A 17,091-nucleotide genomic window follows, 5' to 3' on the forward strand; every position below is an offset into this window, starting at 1 on the left:
GAAGGAAGAAATGAAAGGTGATGGGCCTTATGACAATAAAAGAGTATAGGCCATAAAGTTATATCTTCATTCCGAGAAATAAGTTCGTGACTCTAGCGCGATTACCAAGAGGAAAAGTTAGACCCAAAGTAATAGAAATCAGTATTGGCTGGTGAATAAGATAAACTAAACATGAATTAGGGACTGAGTGACTGATGATATTCGCCATCATAAGAATTTCAGATTTTGTTCCGCCAATAATAGAATGAACGACAAAAGAAGATTCATGAGAAATTCAGAGAATGGTCATTCAGGAAAACGTTTTCCTACAGCAAGCCATGTGAGCAAAGTTCAGCTTAAGGGACTGTATGTGCCAGTTATATAAAATTTCACCCTCGTGAGTAAGGTATTTTGTTATCCTTGGTACGGAAGGATTACCGCAAGGCGAGTAGGAGTCATCGATAATGTGAAAGGATACCAAAGATGAAAAGGTGAAACATCTATAGGCAGGTCGTCGTAGCTCCAACTCTTAGTACTCCCCTAAAAGGAGGAATATGGAATGATAAAAGGAAGAATGCGATAAAAATGAGAAAGGGATGAGATTGCACTTATCCAAATACTATAGATATGCTACGCTTCCAGAACATTATGCAAACGTGACGTCAAGAGAAGAAGTAAGGGTTCCTGCCCGAGATGTTACTGATAATTAAGGAGCTAGTGCAAGACATAAGTTAAGACCAAGGAAATAACCCAAGAAAGATTTCACGGAATATTGACATGAGGATGGGCCAATGAGTAGTTAGTAGTTGATTCAGAAAGAGCCTAGCTATGGCTAGTCAAGAAGATACAAAACAAGACAGCAGGTCGCGCAAATTAAAGATAGTAAAACCCAATATAGTGAATTTAGCCCCACAATTATGACATTGTAATACTTGAGAAATATTCAAATAGGAGTTGGGGAAGTTAAAGGTACCGAATGAGTGTTACGGAAATAAAAGATAGCTCCACTGGGAAGATAGTCAAAACTTCAGTTTAGAAGCAGCCGTACGAGCAGATGAGTATGGAGGTAAGTAACTAAGGATAATTACAAGTGAGCACGAACATAAAAAAAATTCTATCGGGAATACGGTAAAATAAGCTCACATCTTTACAAGAGTCAAAGGGTCTTCCCTAAGTACTACAATGAAAGACTAGCTGAGGAGATAAGAAAGAAGGCTTCAACCCAAGTACAACGACCTAAAGAGGAAATGGTCGTGTAACAACAATGTCGCAACAACATTGTAAGCATTCCAAAGGAAAGTGGCACCTACCGTGGCTAATGAATAGGAAGTAAGAGTTAAAAGTAATATTCAAGATCATATGAGTTGTGTGAAAACTCTGGCAAGTGTAGGCACTAAGATAAGCTAAGTATGGATGCAACAAGGGGCAGAAAGACCAGGAAAAGTAATAGATTACATTGAAAGAAAGCTAAGAGGGAACGAAAGAATCATTCGATCAATGATCTAGAGTTAGTATGTTATGGATACACTCAAGATTTTGGAACATTATCCAGGCAACATATTTGTTGACAATCATACAGCCATAGAAGACTCCGGTATAAGTTAAAAGAAAGAATTGAGCCCAGGACATAAACAAAGGATTGAATTATTAAAGGATTGTATCATGCATATTCCATAACTCCCATGAAAGGCTAAGGTAATAACTGATACCACAAGCCACAGATTGGGAGATATCTTAAGCCTACATAGAGATCAAAAAGAAGAGGAGACTAAAGGATTACATTGACTAAGCAAAACAGGAAGGACCAAGAGAATTATAGACCTCAGGATCACTCTTAAGTAGCAGAGGTATAAGAAAGATAGTACAATAGCCATATTTTATAATAGCTCTATGATGAAAGCCAACTGAAGAGTACCAGCCTCATAAGAAGTTAGTACGAAGCTCCCACCGGATTGTGTATGCACCAGAGATGTAAGAATTACAATAGAGCTTCAAGTTATGGATGTGAATTATACCTATGTGGAAGGGAGGTCATAAAAGAGATAGAAGATACGATGCGAGATTATAAGGTAAGAAAGGTAAATGTGAACAACATACAAGATACTTAAGGCAGAATATGTGAATAGTCCATACTTCGGATAGAAGGATAGAAGTGTTGGGATTCATTATCTAGGAATAATAGTGGCATAGTCAGTAGCATACCTTCTAGCCTATGGTCTAGGTATCGAAAAGCTTGACTAAGAGAGTAAAGAAGAGTTGAGACGATGTAATGTCTCGCTTGACGTTCCAAGAATAACATAAGAAAATCTATGGTGCAAGCAAGTTGAAGGAAAGTTTATAAATGGATATGTATAGGTCGCAAGCTAAAGTATGGTAGAGCAACAAAGTTTTAAGGAAACATGAGTAAGGATGAGGAAAGGCAAGGGAAAAGGTGATGAGAATAGATAAGTCCTCAGGAATAAGTCTGAGATAATGGTTTCTCTATGTTATGGAAAGTCCAGTATAGCCTGAATGAACTCAAAGGAGTCTAACACTAATAACATTCAGAAGAGATGGAATGTTGCCCTGTTAATAGAATGAGGGTGTAATTATTATAGAAAAAAAATGACGTTTGGACCTTCGATTGAGTAATGATCTGACGAATAAAAGAAAGGGATCTCATGAATTGGACAGGATTAAAATACTCACGCAAGGTAAATCACATTGGGATTCCATGAGATACGGTTATGAAAGTATGGTATCGCCCCAGGTGGAATAATCTAATCATTTTAGATGTTCCCCGATAAAACGTGAATCCTAGCAGAAATATTACATAAAAAGTTAAGTTATCAAGGGTGGATTATGGATCAAAACTGAGGTGAATCAACAATGGATGGATAAAAGTTATAAAGTATGAGAAGAAATTATGTTGTCACTCTTAAGATGAACAGTAATGTGAAAGCATTAGAGGACATAGATTTATACGTATGGGATAAGCAATGAAAGTAATCTGGGATTTGGTAGCAGACCTTAGTAACGAGAAGTCGAAGTAAGAATTATGATATAATATGACCTATGTAGATGCAGTAAAGTCATACGAATGGATAACCACGTCTATAAAATAAGATATAGCAATATTCGTAAGTTCGACAAAAAGTGAAGAACTTCAGGATTGGCTAAAAACTAGAGGAAAAAGGAGAGGAGAGTCGCATTAGCACACTTACAAGGTCAGTATCATAGAAGCTGCATGATGGGAGTTAGCAACAGTTATGAGATTGGTAGGAATTTGATCACAAGTCATGGTGTGGGAAAGAGGCCTAAAGGGGGGGAATACCCTTGCCTTTGAACTTATTCACAGAACAGTTGCCTAGATGGCAAGAGGATTACTAAAGTATTCGCAAGAGCTATGGGATATGAGAACGATAAGCACATCAGTCAACATTCGAGGACGAATGTTCCAAAGGGAGGAATGATGTTATACCCCATATTATCGTACATGAAAATACGCCATAAATAAATTAATGAGAGCCCGGGAGTGAGATGTCACGCCCCGCAGTACTACATTACGACGATGTTGCACCATGTAGTATTGTGCGTTGAATTTGTTGTAAGGTAATTGGCATCAGTCCAAGGAAAAGATTATTTGGAGATTATAAGGATTGTAAGTGATGAATAAATTCGTGAAGGTGAGAGGGAAAGCAAGTCGAAGAAAATGAATTTCGTTGAAATCTAGTATTTTGGGATAAAATATGGCCCGAACTAAAATATCCAATATTTATGGACAAGTACCATACAAGGTGTCACATGACCATGATAGTAAGGTATATAAGGTATGTGAAAAAAGAGTAGTATTTTAAGTAAATGGAAATAATTCTCAATCATGCGGGTAATTGGTTAATTACCGGGTAACAGGACACTACCCAGTTAACCAATAAGTGGATAATTTTTTTTGGATAAGCTTTACAAAAACTTCCACGTGGTTGCACCCATTAAGCCCAAGAATGACTCATCAAGTTATTATACTATGTGGCAAGTTATACAAATAAGTCACTAGATTAAGTGACAATTCATTCTTACACGTAAGGAACTCTTGACATCTTTAGTGGAGAAGCATGAAACTTTTCCAAAATCAAGATAATTAACAAGGAGCAAAATTACAGTACTTTCGTCTGTATCACAAGTTTTGACTTTGAAGGTAAGGAAATGAACTATACAACTCTACCTTACTTTGTGCTCACTACTTGGCATTTGCCATTTTCCATTCTCACTATCAGAAACGTTAAACCATAAGATGCCATGAAACATTAGCCATTCTTAAGGCTTTATACAGAAACACAAATTTTTGTAAATAGAAGAAATCCAACGAAAAGTCTTGCACAAAACAATTCCAATGAGAATTGATAGAATCGTAGCAACGTAAAATTTTGCATTTCTACAGGAGTATGGTGCAATCTTCTCTAAGAATATAATACGGAGTTTTCCCTACTCCAGGTATGTTAAGGCTATCCCTTCTTTCTTTTGGCATGATCCATACGATATGAAAGAAACGTGCAAATGCACAAATTCCATAAGTGACTCTACTCGTAGAAGTAATAGAAATATCAATGTTCATTAATTCCCATGTGTCATAATATTTTATCATTTGTTCATGGGTCTCAGAAAAATACGAAAGTTGAAAAGATGTTACTTTATGATATTGCTCAAGAGGTAAAGTGGTCTTATGACCTTCCGAATGATTTTATTGACGTACTTTTCATGCATTGCATTCATATGCATTGACCCATGACCAGATGGAGTTATATACGCGTATATATGTAAATATATGTATATGGGATATGGGAAAATGTTACGGCGTTATATACGCACCACCACCTGATCAGTTGGTATATGATGATGATGTTGCCCACAGTGGCCGAAACATGATTCAAACGGCGTTATATACGCATATATATGTAAATATGATTCAAACGGCGTTATATACGCGTATATATGTATGTATATATATATATATGGGATATGGGAAAGGCTATGGCGTTATATACGCACCACCACTTGATCAGCTGGTATACGATGATGATTTTGCCTACAGTGGCTGATATGATATGATGGGATGTCCTCAGAGGCTAATGATATTATGAAACATGTACCTATGCACGACATGACATTCATATGCATATGCATGACGTTAAAAGTAATTTATGATTTACAAAGTTATTCTGACTTACAGGTTGAGTCATGTACTCTATATGTCTTCCATATCTCTCATGTATTTATTTATGTGCCTTACATACTCGGTACATTATTCGTACTGACGTCTCTTTTGCCTGGGGATGCTGCATTTCATGCCCGCAGGTCCCGATAGATAGGTCGAGATCCCTCCAAGTAGGCTATCAGCTCAGCGAAAGATGTTGGTGCACTCCATTTGCTTCGGAGTTGCTCGTTTGGTTAGTATGATTTAGACGTGTATTGTTTGGTATGGCGGGACTCTGTCCCGACCCTTATGACATTTATGTATTCTTAGAGGCTTGTAGACATATGTCGTGTACATAAAAGATTGTACGGCCTTGTCGGCCTATGTTTTGAGTTTATAAAGGATCATGTTGGCCTATTAGGCCCGTATGCATGTGTATATGATGATGTATTAAGAAAGATACGTTACGTTGGTACTCGGTTAAGTAAGGTACCGGGTGCCCATCCTGGCCCATCGGTTTGGGTCGTGACACAGCCCATACTTAGATCACATTCCCGAAGAATAATACAATAAGATAATAGCGTTCGGAACACATCTTAAACATACATCTTTCGACACAAAGCTTATTCGGAATAGTCAAATTTATAATGAACAACTCTGGGCTTACAAGAACATTGTGGGATTCAGTTCTAAGAGAGAAGTTTAGCCAGCATACCTCGCTTTGAGCTTACTTAAATTACTACAATGTTCCAAAAATCTTAGCAACTTCGATCTATTTGGAAATATAACAAAATTAAACACAAATTAGGAAGATATTCGTGGTTTCAGCTCTCTTGAGCATTTTAAACACTAGGTAGCCATTATGATTTCAAGATCCTCCTGTGGTGGAATCCTTCATCCCACAACCCAAAGTTTACCCATTTGAGCTCAACAACCTTTCAAAGAACCTGGATAGTACATGCATGCATAAATAACACTCTCACACCCCAAGAATCACACTCCTCATTAACCATCTTCTACCCCAAATTCGAAATTGAAACTAGGGTATAGAACCTTACCTCTTGGATGAAGAATTTGTGAATTTTCCTTGTGTATTGTCCAACTTTTGAGCAAGGATTAATGAACAAGTAGCTTAAGGACTTCTTTCACTCTATGGCACCGCCTCTCTAGAAATATCATATTTTCTCTTTACAAATGGTTCTTAACGTCTATATATCGAAATAGGGTCGGGTTATAAAATCAGAAAATGGACCCTCCGATTCCAACTCTGCGGTCGCAGAACAGGTGTGCGGTCCGCATAAGGGACCGCAAAATCACTCTCCAAAACTCGGCTGCTCGGGTCAGGTCTGCGGTCCGCAGACTAGTTCTGCGGCCAATCCTCCTCCGAAAATCTACGTGTTGGATTTGCGATTGATTGTGTGGTCCGCAAAATGATTATGCGATCGCATAATGGACCGTATAATGGTCCTCAAACTTGGCTCAATTTCTGCTTCATTCCGAGGTCGATCTGCGGCCTAAAAAATGGTTCTGCGGTCGCATAGTGGACCGCAGAAATGCCATGTTCAACAAACTTTTTCCTTCAACTTCCCGGCGTACTGTACAACCCAAAAGTCCGTACCGCGGCGAGCTTTGCTACAATCCTCAAACATATTAGCTTACCTCGACACCACGAAACCCCGGATTTTAGGTGAAATTTTATGAAGCCTTACAATATAATAAGATTATCATGTTATTTATTATTTCAAAAGAGGTGCGTCAAGTCAATACTAGTTCAAAAATTTCAACTTGACCCCTACCGAACAGCAATGTGAGAAAAGAAAGTAGTAGCATAATGCCAACTTTTGATGAAAAAACAAATTAATGAAACCAAAGGATATTGTATCTGACATTAGAGAACAAAAACAATGAACAGATGACACTACTAAAGCATTCATACAAGCTGGTAAGTGAGGGAAGGAGGGTTATTTATCCTGCATTTTTCTTATTTGATTATGTTGCAAACCATTCAATTGTGGATATAACTTATTTATAAATATTTCCACAATTAGTATATTATAACTTTTTCGTGTAACTTGCCTCATTTTCCATGTTACTAGTCCGACTTTTACAGACGATTATCACTTAACTGACCTAGTGTAATTTTTTTTACATTAGTGTATAAAAACTAAACTCTTCAATTGAAATGGGAAGTATATTTGGTAAAGCAATAAACACAAAATTCCATTCCACCCAAAAGAGAAAAAATACAGTATACCATTAACCATAAACCATCCTCTAACCACATTTTCTTCAAAACAAGAAGAAAAATACTAAAAACATTGGACGTGGCTAGACCTCCATGCCTTTGGAAGTTAGATCAAGAAAGGATTATAGTTCAGTTTAACTCTCTTAAAGAAAAGAGAAAAGCAAAACTAAGTCATTGAAAATTGGGATCTTCCATTGACTGCTTAGACTCTAAGCAAGTAGAAACTAAGTTCAGGAGCTCCATTTCTATCAGGATTCATCATATAAAATGCCTCTGAATCTCTAGAGCCAACAACTCTCTCAAACTTAGCCCTCATATACATAATCTCACCAGAGTCAGTACCCCCATTTTCATTCCCTGGCAAAACACCAGCACCTGTTGAAATTGGCTCCACAGCTTTAAGTATCTGCAATTCTTTCGGCCCACATTCCCGTCTTGTCGCATAACCACAATTCTTTCCATTACAGTAAGTTTTCCATTTAGGCTCATCTATCAGTCTTGCCACCTTTTTTTCTTCTTCCTTGTCACATTCCAATGCAATTCTAACCAAGCCTGATGCCATTTCTTGGACTAGTACACTTACAGGAGTGGCAAGCTCAATCAAGAAAGCTGGTTGTGAATTGGGATCTTTCTGAAATGCAAAATGTACGTGTCCACGCTTGTGGCCGAAAAGGGTGCCTACAACTCTTGTTCCAAGACCTTGTTGGAAGTGTATCCTGTTTCTGCCAATTGCTATTAGGACAGACTTTAGCCTGGCCACTGTTATTGTTTGCAGTTTCCTTCTTGTTGTTGTAACAGATGCTGATGAAACTGCTGTAGCTGATTCTTGATTTAACTTCTTGTCATCTGTCTTGTTGTCATGGATAGTGTTTAAAGATGAAGACTTGGAGTTGGTCCTTGAGACTTGAGGGATTACTTTTGAAGTTATGTTTTTGTTTGAAGAGGGAATTAGGGATGGATATTCTTCTACTTCTGCTTCTTCATTGCTGATTTTGGTTGTCCAGTGAAACTGCCTCTTGGAGGACAGGTCTTGAAAACTCTTAGCCATGTTTGTCTTCGTCTAACAACAACAACAAAATCAGTGAAATCCCACAAGTGGGGTCTGGGAAGGGTAGTGTGTATGCAGACCTTATCCTTACCCTGAAGGAGTAGAGAGGTTGTTTCCGATAGACCCTCGGCTCACAAAAAGACAAAGACAATAGATCAGTAACAGTAGCCAGACAGATAATACCAGTATCGTTAGGACCAGGAAATAGATGGTATTGTCTTCATGACTTCATCTAAGAAAGGGAGGAAAAAAAAAACTAGGAACCTTTTAAGTGTTTTTGTGTAGGAGAATAGGAGTTGAGGGGTGTAGAGAGTCTGTTTTGTTCTTTTGAAGGGAAATCTACTTTCTTTCCTTAATGTTTTGCTTCTACTACTTTTAGATATAGGAATCTGACAAAGGGAAAGCATAAGCTACCCCACCAACTTTGATGGGAATTAGGAATGAAATACAGGTCCTATAGGGTTGTGGGGGAGAATGCAACAGAGAGAAAAATTGTACATAAAGAAAGGAATCTCAGGGAGACACAGGATATGTTATTTCACTTTCTTTTTGGGGTATGGTGCAAAAGGAGTAACTTGACTGACTCTTCTTTGACTTGAACAGTTTATTTTTTCTCTTCAGAGAATAATCTGAATTTTATGACAATGTCAAGAATTTTTTTATCACTGTTTCTTATGCCGAAGGTTTATCGGAAGCAACCTCACTACATTCACAAGGTAGGGGTAGAGTCTCCGTACACATTACCCTCCCCAAATTACACTTGTGGGATTACACTTAGTTTGCTATTAGTGTTGTAAAGATCTTTTTGATATCAGTGTAGTTTAAACTACAATAGTAGGTTAGTTACCATTTTTACCAGTTTAGGATTTAGTGTTTTGTCTTAGAGATATACAAGTAGTTACGTCATTATTGACAAGACCATCACTGTATAGGAACTTAAAAGGCTTTTTGAAAAATGAGCAAGTTGTCACTGAAATCACAGAGGAAGAGAACCAAGGATCAGTCACTGTTTACAGTAGATATCCTCCCAGCACAATGTTCTGCCTCATGTTTGCTGCTTGTGATAAACCTGAATCCAAACCCAAAGGACAGCCAGTGATGATGTTGGATTCAGCTCGAGCAAGCACTCATATTCTGTCCTCAACCCCTAGAAAAGACATGAAACATAATGATACCAATCAAGAACCTGCAACACTGATATAAAGCTGAAGTTGGCTTTTAGGATTCACTGTTTCCTTATCCTCTTTCACTGAGGTGTAAAATCACTGCTCAACAACAAGCAAAAACTGATTTTGGGGCTAAATCAAACAGCATGGGAGGTGTATTCTCTTTTCTCAATACTGAATGGGATCACTAATTCAACAATGACCAATTAAATAACCATCACATTCACCATTCTTTCCCACAACTTGACAATTTAGTTTTATTTGGGTGGAACTGGAAATGCACACCCCAAAGATATTGACCACATTTTGCTCCTTGGGGCAGTGGCTAAGTTGAAGGGCCTTTATAGTGACAGAGAGCAGACTCGCCCATAGCGACAAACACTGAAAGCACTTGAAGAATGTAGATCATTCTGCTCATTAATTACACACAATATATGGAGACAAGTACAAATTGAAGGAGAGTTCACATAACTAGCACTCGGGACAGGAGCTTTTTGTACATAAAGATAAGAGAAACCACTTATAGAAATGAGTCAAAGGTGCTTGCCTACAGAACAAACAAAGAAGTCCTAAAATTAACTAGTCAAGTTTTGGTCCGCCTCTGAATCAGGCTGTTTCGAGGGAACTGTAACACCGCTGTTCATCCCTGCATGTGCCTCAGCAAACATTCTCTGTTGCTCAGCTAGTGCTTCTTCTGAATCAGGCTGTTTTGCGGGAACTGTAGCACTGCCATTCATCCTTGCACGTGCCTCAGCAAACATCCTCTGTTGCTCAGCTAGTGCTTCTTCTTCAGTCATTGCAGCGCCATTGCTGCACCTCCCTGATCTAACCGTGTCCTGTGGTTGAAGATACAGCAGAAGGCAATGCATTTATCAGACTCTTTGCTTCTTTTTTTTTGAAAAGCTACTTTATTTGGGTAAACCACATGCATGGGTTCATGGAGCGAGGGTGAGGATGAGACTGATTTTTTTTTTTTTTTTTTTTGGGGGGGGGGGCTAAGATGACAGTTCCACGAAAATGAAAAGAGGCAGTGGCTCAATAGATGGATAAATCTAGCTTCTTTTTTTTGTCCATAGGTAAATCTAGCTATTCAACAGGAAGTCATTGAAGCATCCTACATAACAGGTCAAACTAATGCACGAAGATATAGAAATGAGCAGTTACCATGGTCTCTAGCCTGTGTTGTTCATATGCAGCATAAACTTCTTCAATATATTCCCCAAAGCCAAGAACCTGAGAAATCATTAATTAATATAAGTTGTGAATGCGTATGTCAACTGCAAATAATTATCAGCATGTTATGATTAGCAAATCAGGTCATTAATTATCACTCTCATTGTAAAGATGCCATAAAGGCTTTCATATGCTTATGATTAAGAGGTAACCTATAAAGATACAAATTGATCAAACACTCTTGTTTGGTCACAAAAGTAACTGTAAGAATACTGAACAACATAAAACTGGTTCAGTTGATCTTCATAATGAATTGTTTAATCCTTTTTGGATAAGGTGGTGAATATTTGTTCCTTGAGACCTATATAAAATAAAATAAAAGATTTCACCATAAATGTGGATCAGTTATGAAAGGCCATTTGCATCAGATCATATATCTGGCCCAATATAACCTCAGACGAAAACTTGAAGGGGGAGAACAAAATTTACAATTGGTGTCCTTCCCACTCTACTATCACCTCAAAGTTAAACCAAGTTTCAAATGGCTTATATCTCCTCAAAGTAAACTCATATATAGCACAGTTTCAAAGTGATATGCCGCAGAAAATTGCAAAGCAAAATCAACATAAAGAAGATGAACATAAAAGATGAACTGCAAGATCAAGTCTAGTACCTCCAAAGCCTTGAGTACATGTTCTGGTGCAATTGTTCGTCTCTCTTCTCTATTACAAACTTCATTTGATTCTGATGAGATAAGATTAATGAACTCTGCAGAGATCAGAGAGTACCAAAAATTAATGCAAATTAAAAAAGAGAACCCCAGTACAATGATGCTTCATATACTAATTGAATCAATTATTTTGTTATCTAATCGTGGTATGTGAATAGATAACACTCAATTATCTGTTTTTCTTTTCTTTTGACTGTTAGATAACATTCAACTATCTATAAAGGGACGAACAGGAAGGAGAAGGGACCTCATCCTGTTCAAGCAGTAGAGACATGTTATCACGATTCTCTTAAAATAAGCTTCAAATGTGTTAATTTATCAGCTTATTTTAATATATTAACCTACACAATGTCTTAAACATGTTTTATGCTCATTAGTCACTACCATGCACTTGTACCATACTCTTCTTAGTTCTTACTACAACTCACCATACATTATTTGACTCGACAGCTTTTAGACTCAGTTTCCCTTTAGATCCATAATCCTACACTGGAAATATTAATTCTAGTCATGTTACATATTCCCTTAAATTTATAGAGAAAATCAGCTGCTATTATACGCAAAGTCACAAACACCACTAACAATAGCAATGACATATCACCAAACTTAAAATCTGAACCCAGCAACTAAATCAACTCACCTACACAACATTCAATCAAAAGATCCTGAGTATCTCGAGCAACACGGACATCTGGGGGCAACATCTCCTTAATAATTTTTGTCATAGTTGCTGAAAAGAAATAACAGCAGTATCAGATAGCCAAACAACAAATCAATTATAGAAGTAAAGCAACAACCAAACACATTGAGACCTCCTTAATAACGAACTTCTGCCAAAAACTAAATGAGCTTCAGAGTATAAGGCGAACCCAGACAACAACAACAACCAGTAAAATCCCACAAGTGGGGTCTGGGGAGGGTAATATGTACGCAGACCTTACCCCTACCCAGAAGGCGTAGAGAGGTTGTTTCCGAAAGACCCTCGGCTCAAGATAATAAGAAAAACAAGAGAGAATATTAGTTTCACCATAGAGATCATAGGAAAAATAGGAACATAAATTGCAGAAGAAAAATACAAGGCAGAAATGATGGCTAGTAAATAGATTTTGCACCGAAAAGAGAAAGTATTAAGACATGGCAATGCCCCTAGTTATTTTAGACTACAACCTTACCAGACTAGGCTCACAACAGTACAAAGTAACGCGAGACTCAACTACCTCCTAGCCTACAACCATAATACTCGACCTCCACAACTTCCTATCAAGTGTCATGTCCTCGAAAATCTGAAGCTTCGCCATATCCTGCCTGATCACTTCTCCCCAATACTTCTTAGGCCGCCCTCTACCTCTTCTCTTGCCCTCCACAACCAACCGCTCACACCTCCTTACTGGAGCATCTGGGCTTCTCCTCATTACATACTCGAACCATCTGAACCGCGCTTCCCGCATCTTGTCATCAATGGGAGCCACGTGCACCTTCTCCCGCATATTATCATTTCTAATCTTGTCTATCCTAGTGTGCCCATACATCCACCTCAACATCCTCATTTCTGCTACTTTCATCTTTTGGATATGTGAGTTCTTAACAGGCCAACACTTAGCCCCATACATCATAGTTGGTCTAACTACCGCTTTATAGAATTTGCCTTTGAGTATCGTCGGCACTCTCTTATCACACAAAACTCTAGATGCTAACCTCCACTTCATCCATCCTACCCCAATACGATGTGCGATATCTTCATCAATCTCTCCTCCCCGTGGATAACCGACCCAAGGTACTTGAAGCTGTCTCTACTTGGGATAACCTGTGATTCAAGCCTCAAATCCACGCCCACTTCCCCCGGATCAGTGCTGAAAATACACTCCAAGTATTCTATCTTCGTTCTGCTCAGCTTGAAACCTTTAGACTCATGAGTCTGTCTCCAAACTTCCAGTCTCTCGTTAACACCGGTTCGTGACTCATCGATCAGAACTATGTCATCAGCAAATAGCATGCACCATGGCACCTCCCCTTGGATATGGTTTGTTAACGCATCCATCACCAGGGCGAATAAGAACAGACTGAGCGCAGAGCCTTGGTGTAAGCGCAGAGCCTTGGTGTAACCCTATTTCAACCGGGAAATGCTCAGAGTCGCCTCCTACCGTCCTAACCCGAGTCTTAGCCCCATCATACATGTCCCTAATCGCCATAATATAGGGAACCGACACACCTTTTGCCTCCAAGCATCTCCAGATAATTTCTCTAGGAACCTTGTCACACTTTCTCTAGGTCAATAAACACCATGTGCAGATCCTTCTTTCTCTCCCTTTACAGCTCCACCAACCTCCTAACAAGATGTATAGCTTATGTGGTTGAACGACCCGGCATGAACCCGAACTGGTTGTCTGATATAGACACTGTCATCCTCATCCTCGCTTCAACGACCCTCTCCCATACTTTCATGGTATGACTCAATAATTTGATACCCTTATAATTGTTACAACTCTGGATATCACCTTTGTTCTTATACAATGGAACCACCATACTCCACCTCCACTCATCCGGCATCCCCTTTGCCTTAAAAATAACATTAAACAGCCCAGTCAACCACTCCAAACCTGCTCTCCCTACACACTTCCAAAATTCCACTGGGATCTCGTCTGGTCCGGTTGTTCTGCCTCTACTCATCTTACGCATAGCCCCCACGACCTCCTCAACCTTGATACGCCTGCAATGCCCGAGGTCACGGTGACTCTCGGAATGCTCCAATTCGCCTAGCACAATATTCCGATCCCCTTTTTCGTTCAGAAGTTTATGGAAGTATGTCATCTCCTCTTAATCTGGGCATCTTCCATCAGTATCTTACCATCTTCGTCCCAGAGGCAACAATAATTCCTATAATACCATTGTTTTCAATTGAGATCATCAATCTCATCAGCCTAACACAATTAGCATACTGTACCACAAAGCGAGAGAGAGAGAGAGAATATGTGACAGAACTTCAGTAATTTTTCACATCATATAATAAGAAAACCTAGAGAAATTGGAACATACAAGAACCAATAAGTTATCAAACTGATCTAATACTTTAGAAAGTGTTCACTGCTCAACCCAATTTCTCAACTCTATTTTCAACTACGACACAGAAACCCAAACCACTGGAGACACTTTATCCAATGTTTAGCAACCATTCATCTGAGAAGATTTTCTCCAACAAACTTTGGGAAAACAAGGCAAACCCTCTATTCCAGCTACAGCACTCGTCCACATATGGAGAAGGACTGATCATCCAGTTTTCTAGTATCTCAATAGTGCTAATATTATCCTAAGGGAAATATAGAAAGTTCCAGCTATTATACAATTCTTCTCACCGAATACTTCTAACTTTTAGTCAAAAGGGAACTCAATAAATTTCGTACAAACAAATCTGAGGGAAAGCAGTGACATCAACATGCATGTGCTGTTCCAAATTTATAGCATTTACTTGCCACCGTAGTTCACAGAGAGGCCTATACATGTCAACTACTTTAGTCATTGCAAGTCAATGCATGCTCCATAAATTGTATTAAATGCATCTCTTAGATTTCAGAAGAAAACCTCCCCTCCCTGAATCATAAAAGTCGCAAAGGCATGCAACTATATTGGCATAACCCAATACCTTCCAAACAAGCACTTAATCATCAACCCTTGCGCGATTACATCATATTCATCCACTCAAAAGCTCTTCAATTACAAACTATGCCAAATTCCAAACTAGTCTGTGCACAGCTATACAAGTCCTGAATATACATTCCACTCCATTCGGAGCCGTTCCATTCCAATACTAAATAATTGTCCTTTCTTCAAGTTAGGTATACAAAAGTGAAACATAAACTTTGCACTCAAGGGTGCGGCCTAGTGGTCAATGAAGTCGGTGGAAAACCATGAGGTCTCAGGTTCAAATTATAGCGATAATAAAAAAATATTAGGTGATTTCTTTGCATTTGTCCAAGCTTTGGTGGACACAGTTACGCAATACCAGGGATGGTGGGAAGTGGTAGGCATATTTAGTAGCTTAATCGAGGCGCAAACATGCAAAAACAAAATAGAACATGGAATATAGGGAGAAGGGAAGAAAATAACCTTTGGGAAGCGAAGCATCCTCCTTATTTTTACCAACAATGTCCATAGGTTCCATATTAACCCTAAAAAAACCAAACACAAAATCTCAAATACAATATACATAATACAAATACGAAAAAAATTGTTTATACGAATCAAAAAGGAAAGATCTAGAGCTATCGAGTGAACTAATCTCACCTTACGAATTAGAAAATCGCGAGTGGCAGATCGGATAGAGGACGACGATTTTACAGAGAATACAGCAGCAGCTCCGCCAATTGGAAGATAATCGGAGGGAGATCGAAGGAGGTGATCGGAATCGGAAACGGTGGTTCATGATGCTGGATATAGATAGGGAAAAAGGAGAGAGGAGTTTGCAGATGACTAGGGCAATTTTTTTCTGAATTCAATGGCGGGTAGTCTGAAGCACGAATGAGGGAGGTGTGCTTCAGAATGACATGGGTCCCACAAGGTGTGAGTGATGATTGGGACGTGGTTTGCACGTAAGTGTTGGGTGCGTGAGAGAGTCGGCGATGATAAATATGATTCATTTGCTTATACATAATTTTCTTCTGGGGAAAGTGGAGAAAATTTGCGGACGCGTGAAAATCTTCCAATTGAGGCCTAACACATATGCCCCAATATGGTATTCTGTGGAATATCCATTTGAGAATCAAGCTCTTTCTATATCTAACTTCTTTTAATTAACGAATTTTTTAAATTTTATGGTTTAAACTCGAGATTTCTAATTAAGAGTACAGGAATTTCCTCAATTCCACCGCAACCCCAATGCTATACCTAATTAATTTATCACTATTTTAAATAAGGGGTCGTTTGACATGGTGTATAAGAATATTACCGAATATGGTGTATTAGTAATACTATGATTAGTTATTTTGAGATTCTTTCTTATTGACTGTTTGATTTGATGTATTAACTCAGTTATGTCTTTTATACATGTTTATTCATGTATTAAAAAATTATGATTTTGCTAATGGCCTAATGTCATGCTTTGCTATATATAATTGAATATAGTGTATAACTATTACAAGAATTAGTTACACATTGGTTGAAAAACACTAACAAATAATTGATCAATATTACCAAAACTAATACATATATTATTTTTCCTAATACATCCTACCGAACTACCCCTAAAATTATGAAATTCAGTTTTAAGTAATATTGTGTCTCTTTCCAAAAAAAATGTTGTGTCATCACTGTCTAGTTAGACATTTTTAATATCCTATTAATTAAGTACATAAGAAGAAGAAAAATTAATTTATTTGCCTGTCCATGTTCTCATAATTGATATAACTATAGTATAGTAATAATATTGATGTATAAAGTGTATTCTAAAGTTGTCAATCCAAATGTAAAAGTGATTATACACATTTTATCGTTAGTATTGAAATATGGGTACCAAATTGGAACTGGACACCATATTGGACCTTGCTTTGTACAGGGATTAGAGAGTTTTCATTTTAAATGTTGAAGTGA

At 38.2% G+C, this 17,091-nt stretch overlaps 2 protein-coding genes across 3 annotated transcripts; both read right to left on the reverse strand.

The window, feature by feature from the left end:
* Positions 1-7,472: 7,472 nt before the first annotated feature.
* On the reverse strand, positions 7,473-8,585 carry LOC107809434 (protein MIZU-KUSSEI 1-like). The gene has a single exon (XM_016634069.2). It carries the CDS (start codon positions 8,440-8,442, stop codon positions 7,597-7,599), a length of 846 nt encoding a protein of 281 aa, XP_016489555.1. The 5' UTR covers positions 8,443-8,585; the 3' UTR covers positions 7,473-7,596.
* A 1,514-nt stretch (positions 8,586-10,099) lies between these two features.
* Positions 10,100-16,250, reverse strand: LOC107809435 (protein Dr1 homolog). 2 transcript variants are annotated; one of them, XM_016634070.2, is made up of 6 exons: positions 15,790-16,250; positions 15,613-15,674; positions 12,152-12,241; positions 11,455-11,549; positions 10,773-10,841; positions 10,100-10,444 (listed from the first exon to the last, which is right to left on the reverse strand). In XM_016634070.2, exons 2-6 carry the CDS (start codon positions 15,665-15,667, stop codon positions 10,184-10,186), a joined length of 570 nt encoding a protein of 189 aa, XP_016489556.1. In that variant the 5' UTR covers positions 15,668-15,674; positions 15,790-16,250; the 3' UTR covers positions 10,100-10,183. The 2 variants fall into 2 exon arrangements, with proteins under 2 accessions (XP_016489556.1, XP_075096795.1); XM_075240694.1 differs by lacking the exons at positions 15,613-15,674; positions 15,790-16,250 and adding an exon at positions 12,453-15,103.
* Positions 16,251-17,091: the final 841 nt, after the last annotated feature.

This window comes from Nicotiana tabacum, chromosome 20 (genome assembly GCF_000715075.1).
Source record: "Nicotiana tabacum cultivar K326 chromosome 20, ASM71507v2, whole genome shotgun sequence".
NCBI lineage: Eukaryota > Viridiplantae > Streptophyta > Magnoliopsida > Solanales > Solanaceae > Nicotiana > Nicotiana tabacum.

Bases quoted from the DNA above. Each gene is read 5' to 3' on its own strand.
- LOC107809434 (XM_016634069.2), bottom strand. From the start codon at position 8,442: ATGGCTAAGAGTTTTCAAGACCTGTCCTCCAAGAGGCAGTTTCACTGG.
- LOC107809435 (XM_016634070.2), bottom strand. From the start codon at position 15,667: ATGGAACCTATGGACATTGTTGGTAAAAATAAGGAGGATGCTTCGCTT. The intron at 12,242-15,612 runs GTTATTTTCTTC...ATTTCTTTTCAG, and splicing joins GGATGCTTCGCTTCCCAAAG to CAACTATGACAAAAATTATT. The intron at 10,445-10,772 runs GTAACTGCTCAT...CTTCAACCACAG, and splicing joins AACACAGGCTAGAGACCATG to GACACGGTTAGATCAGGGAG.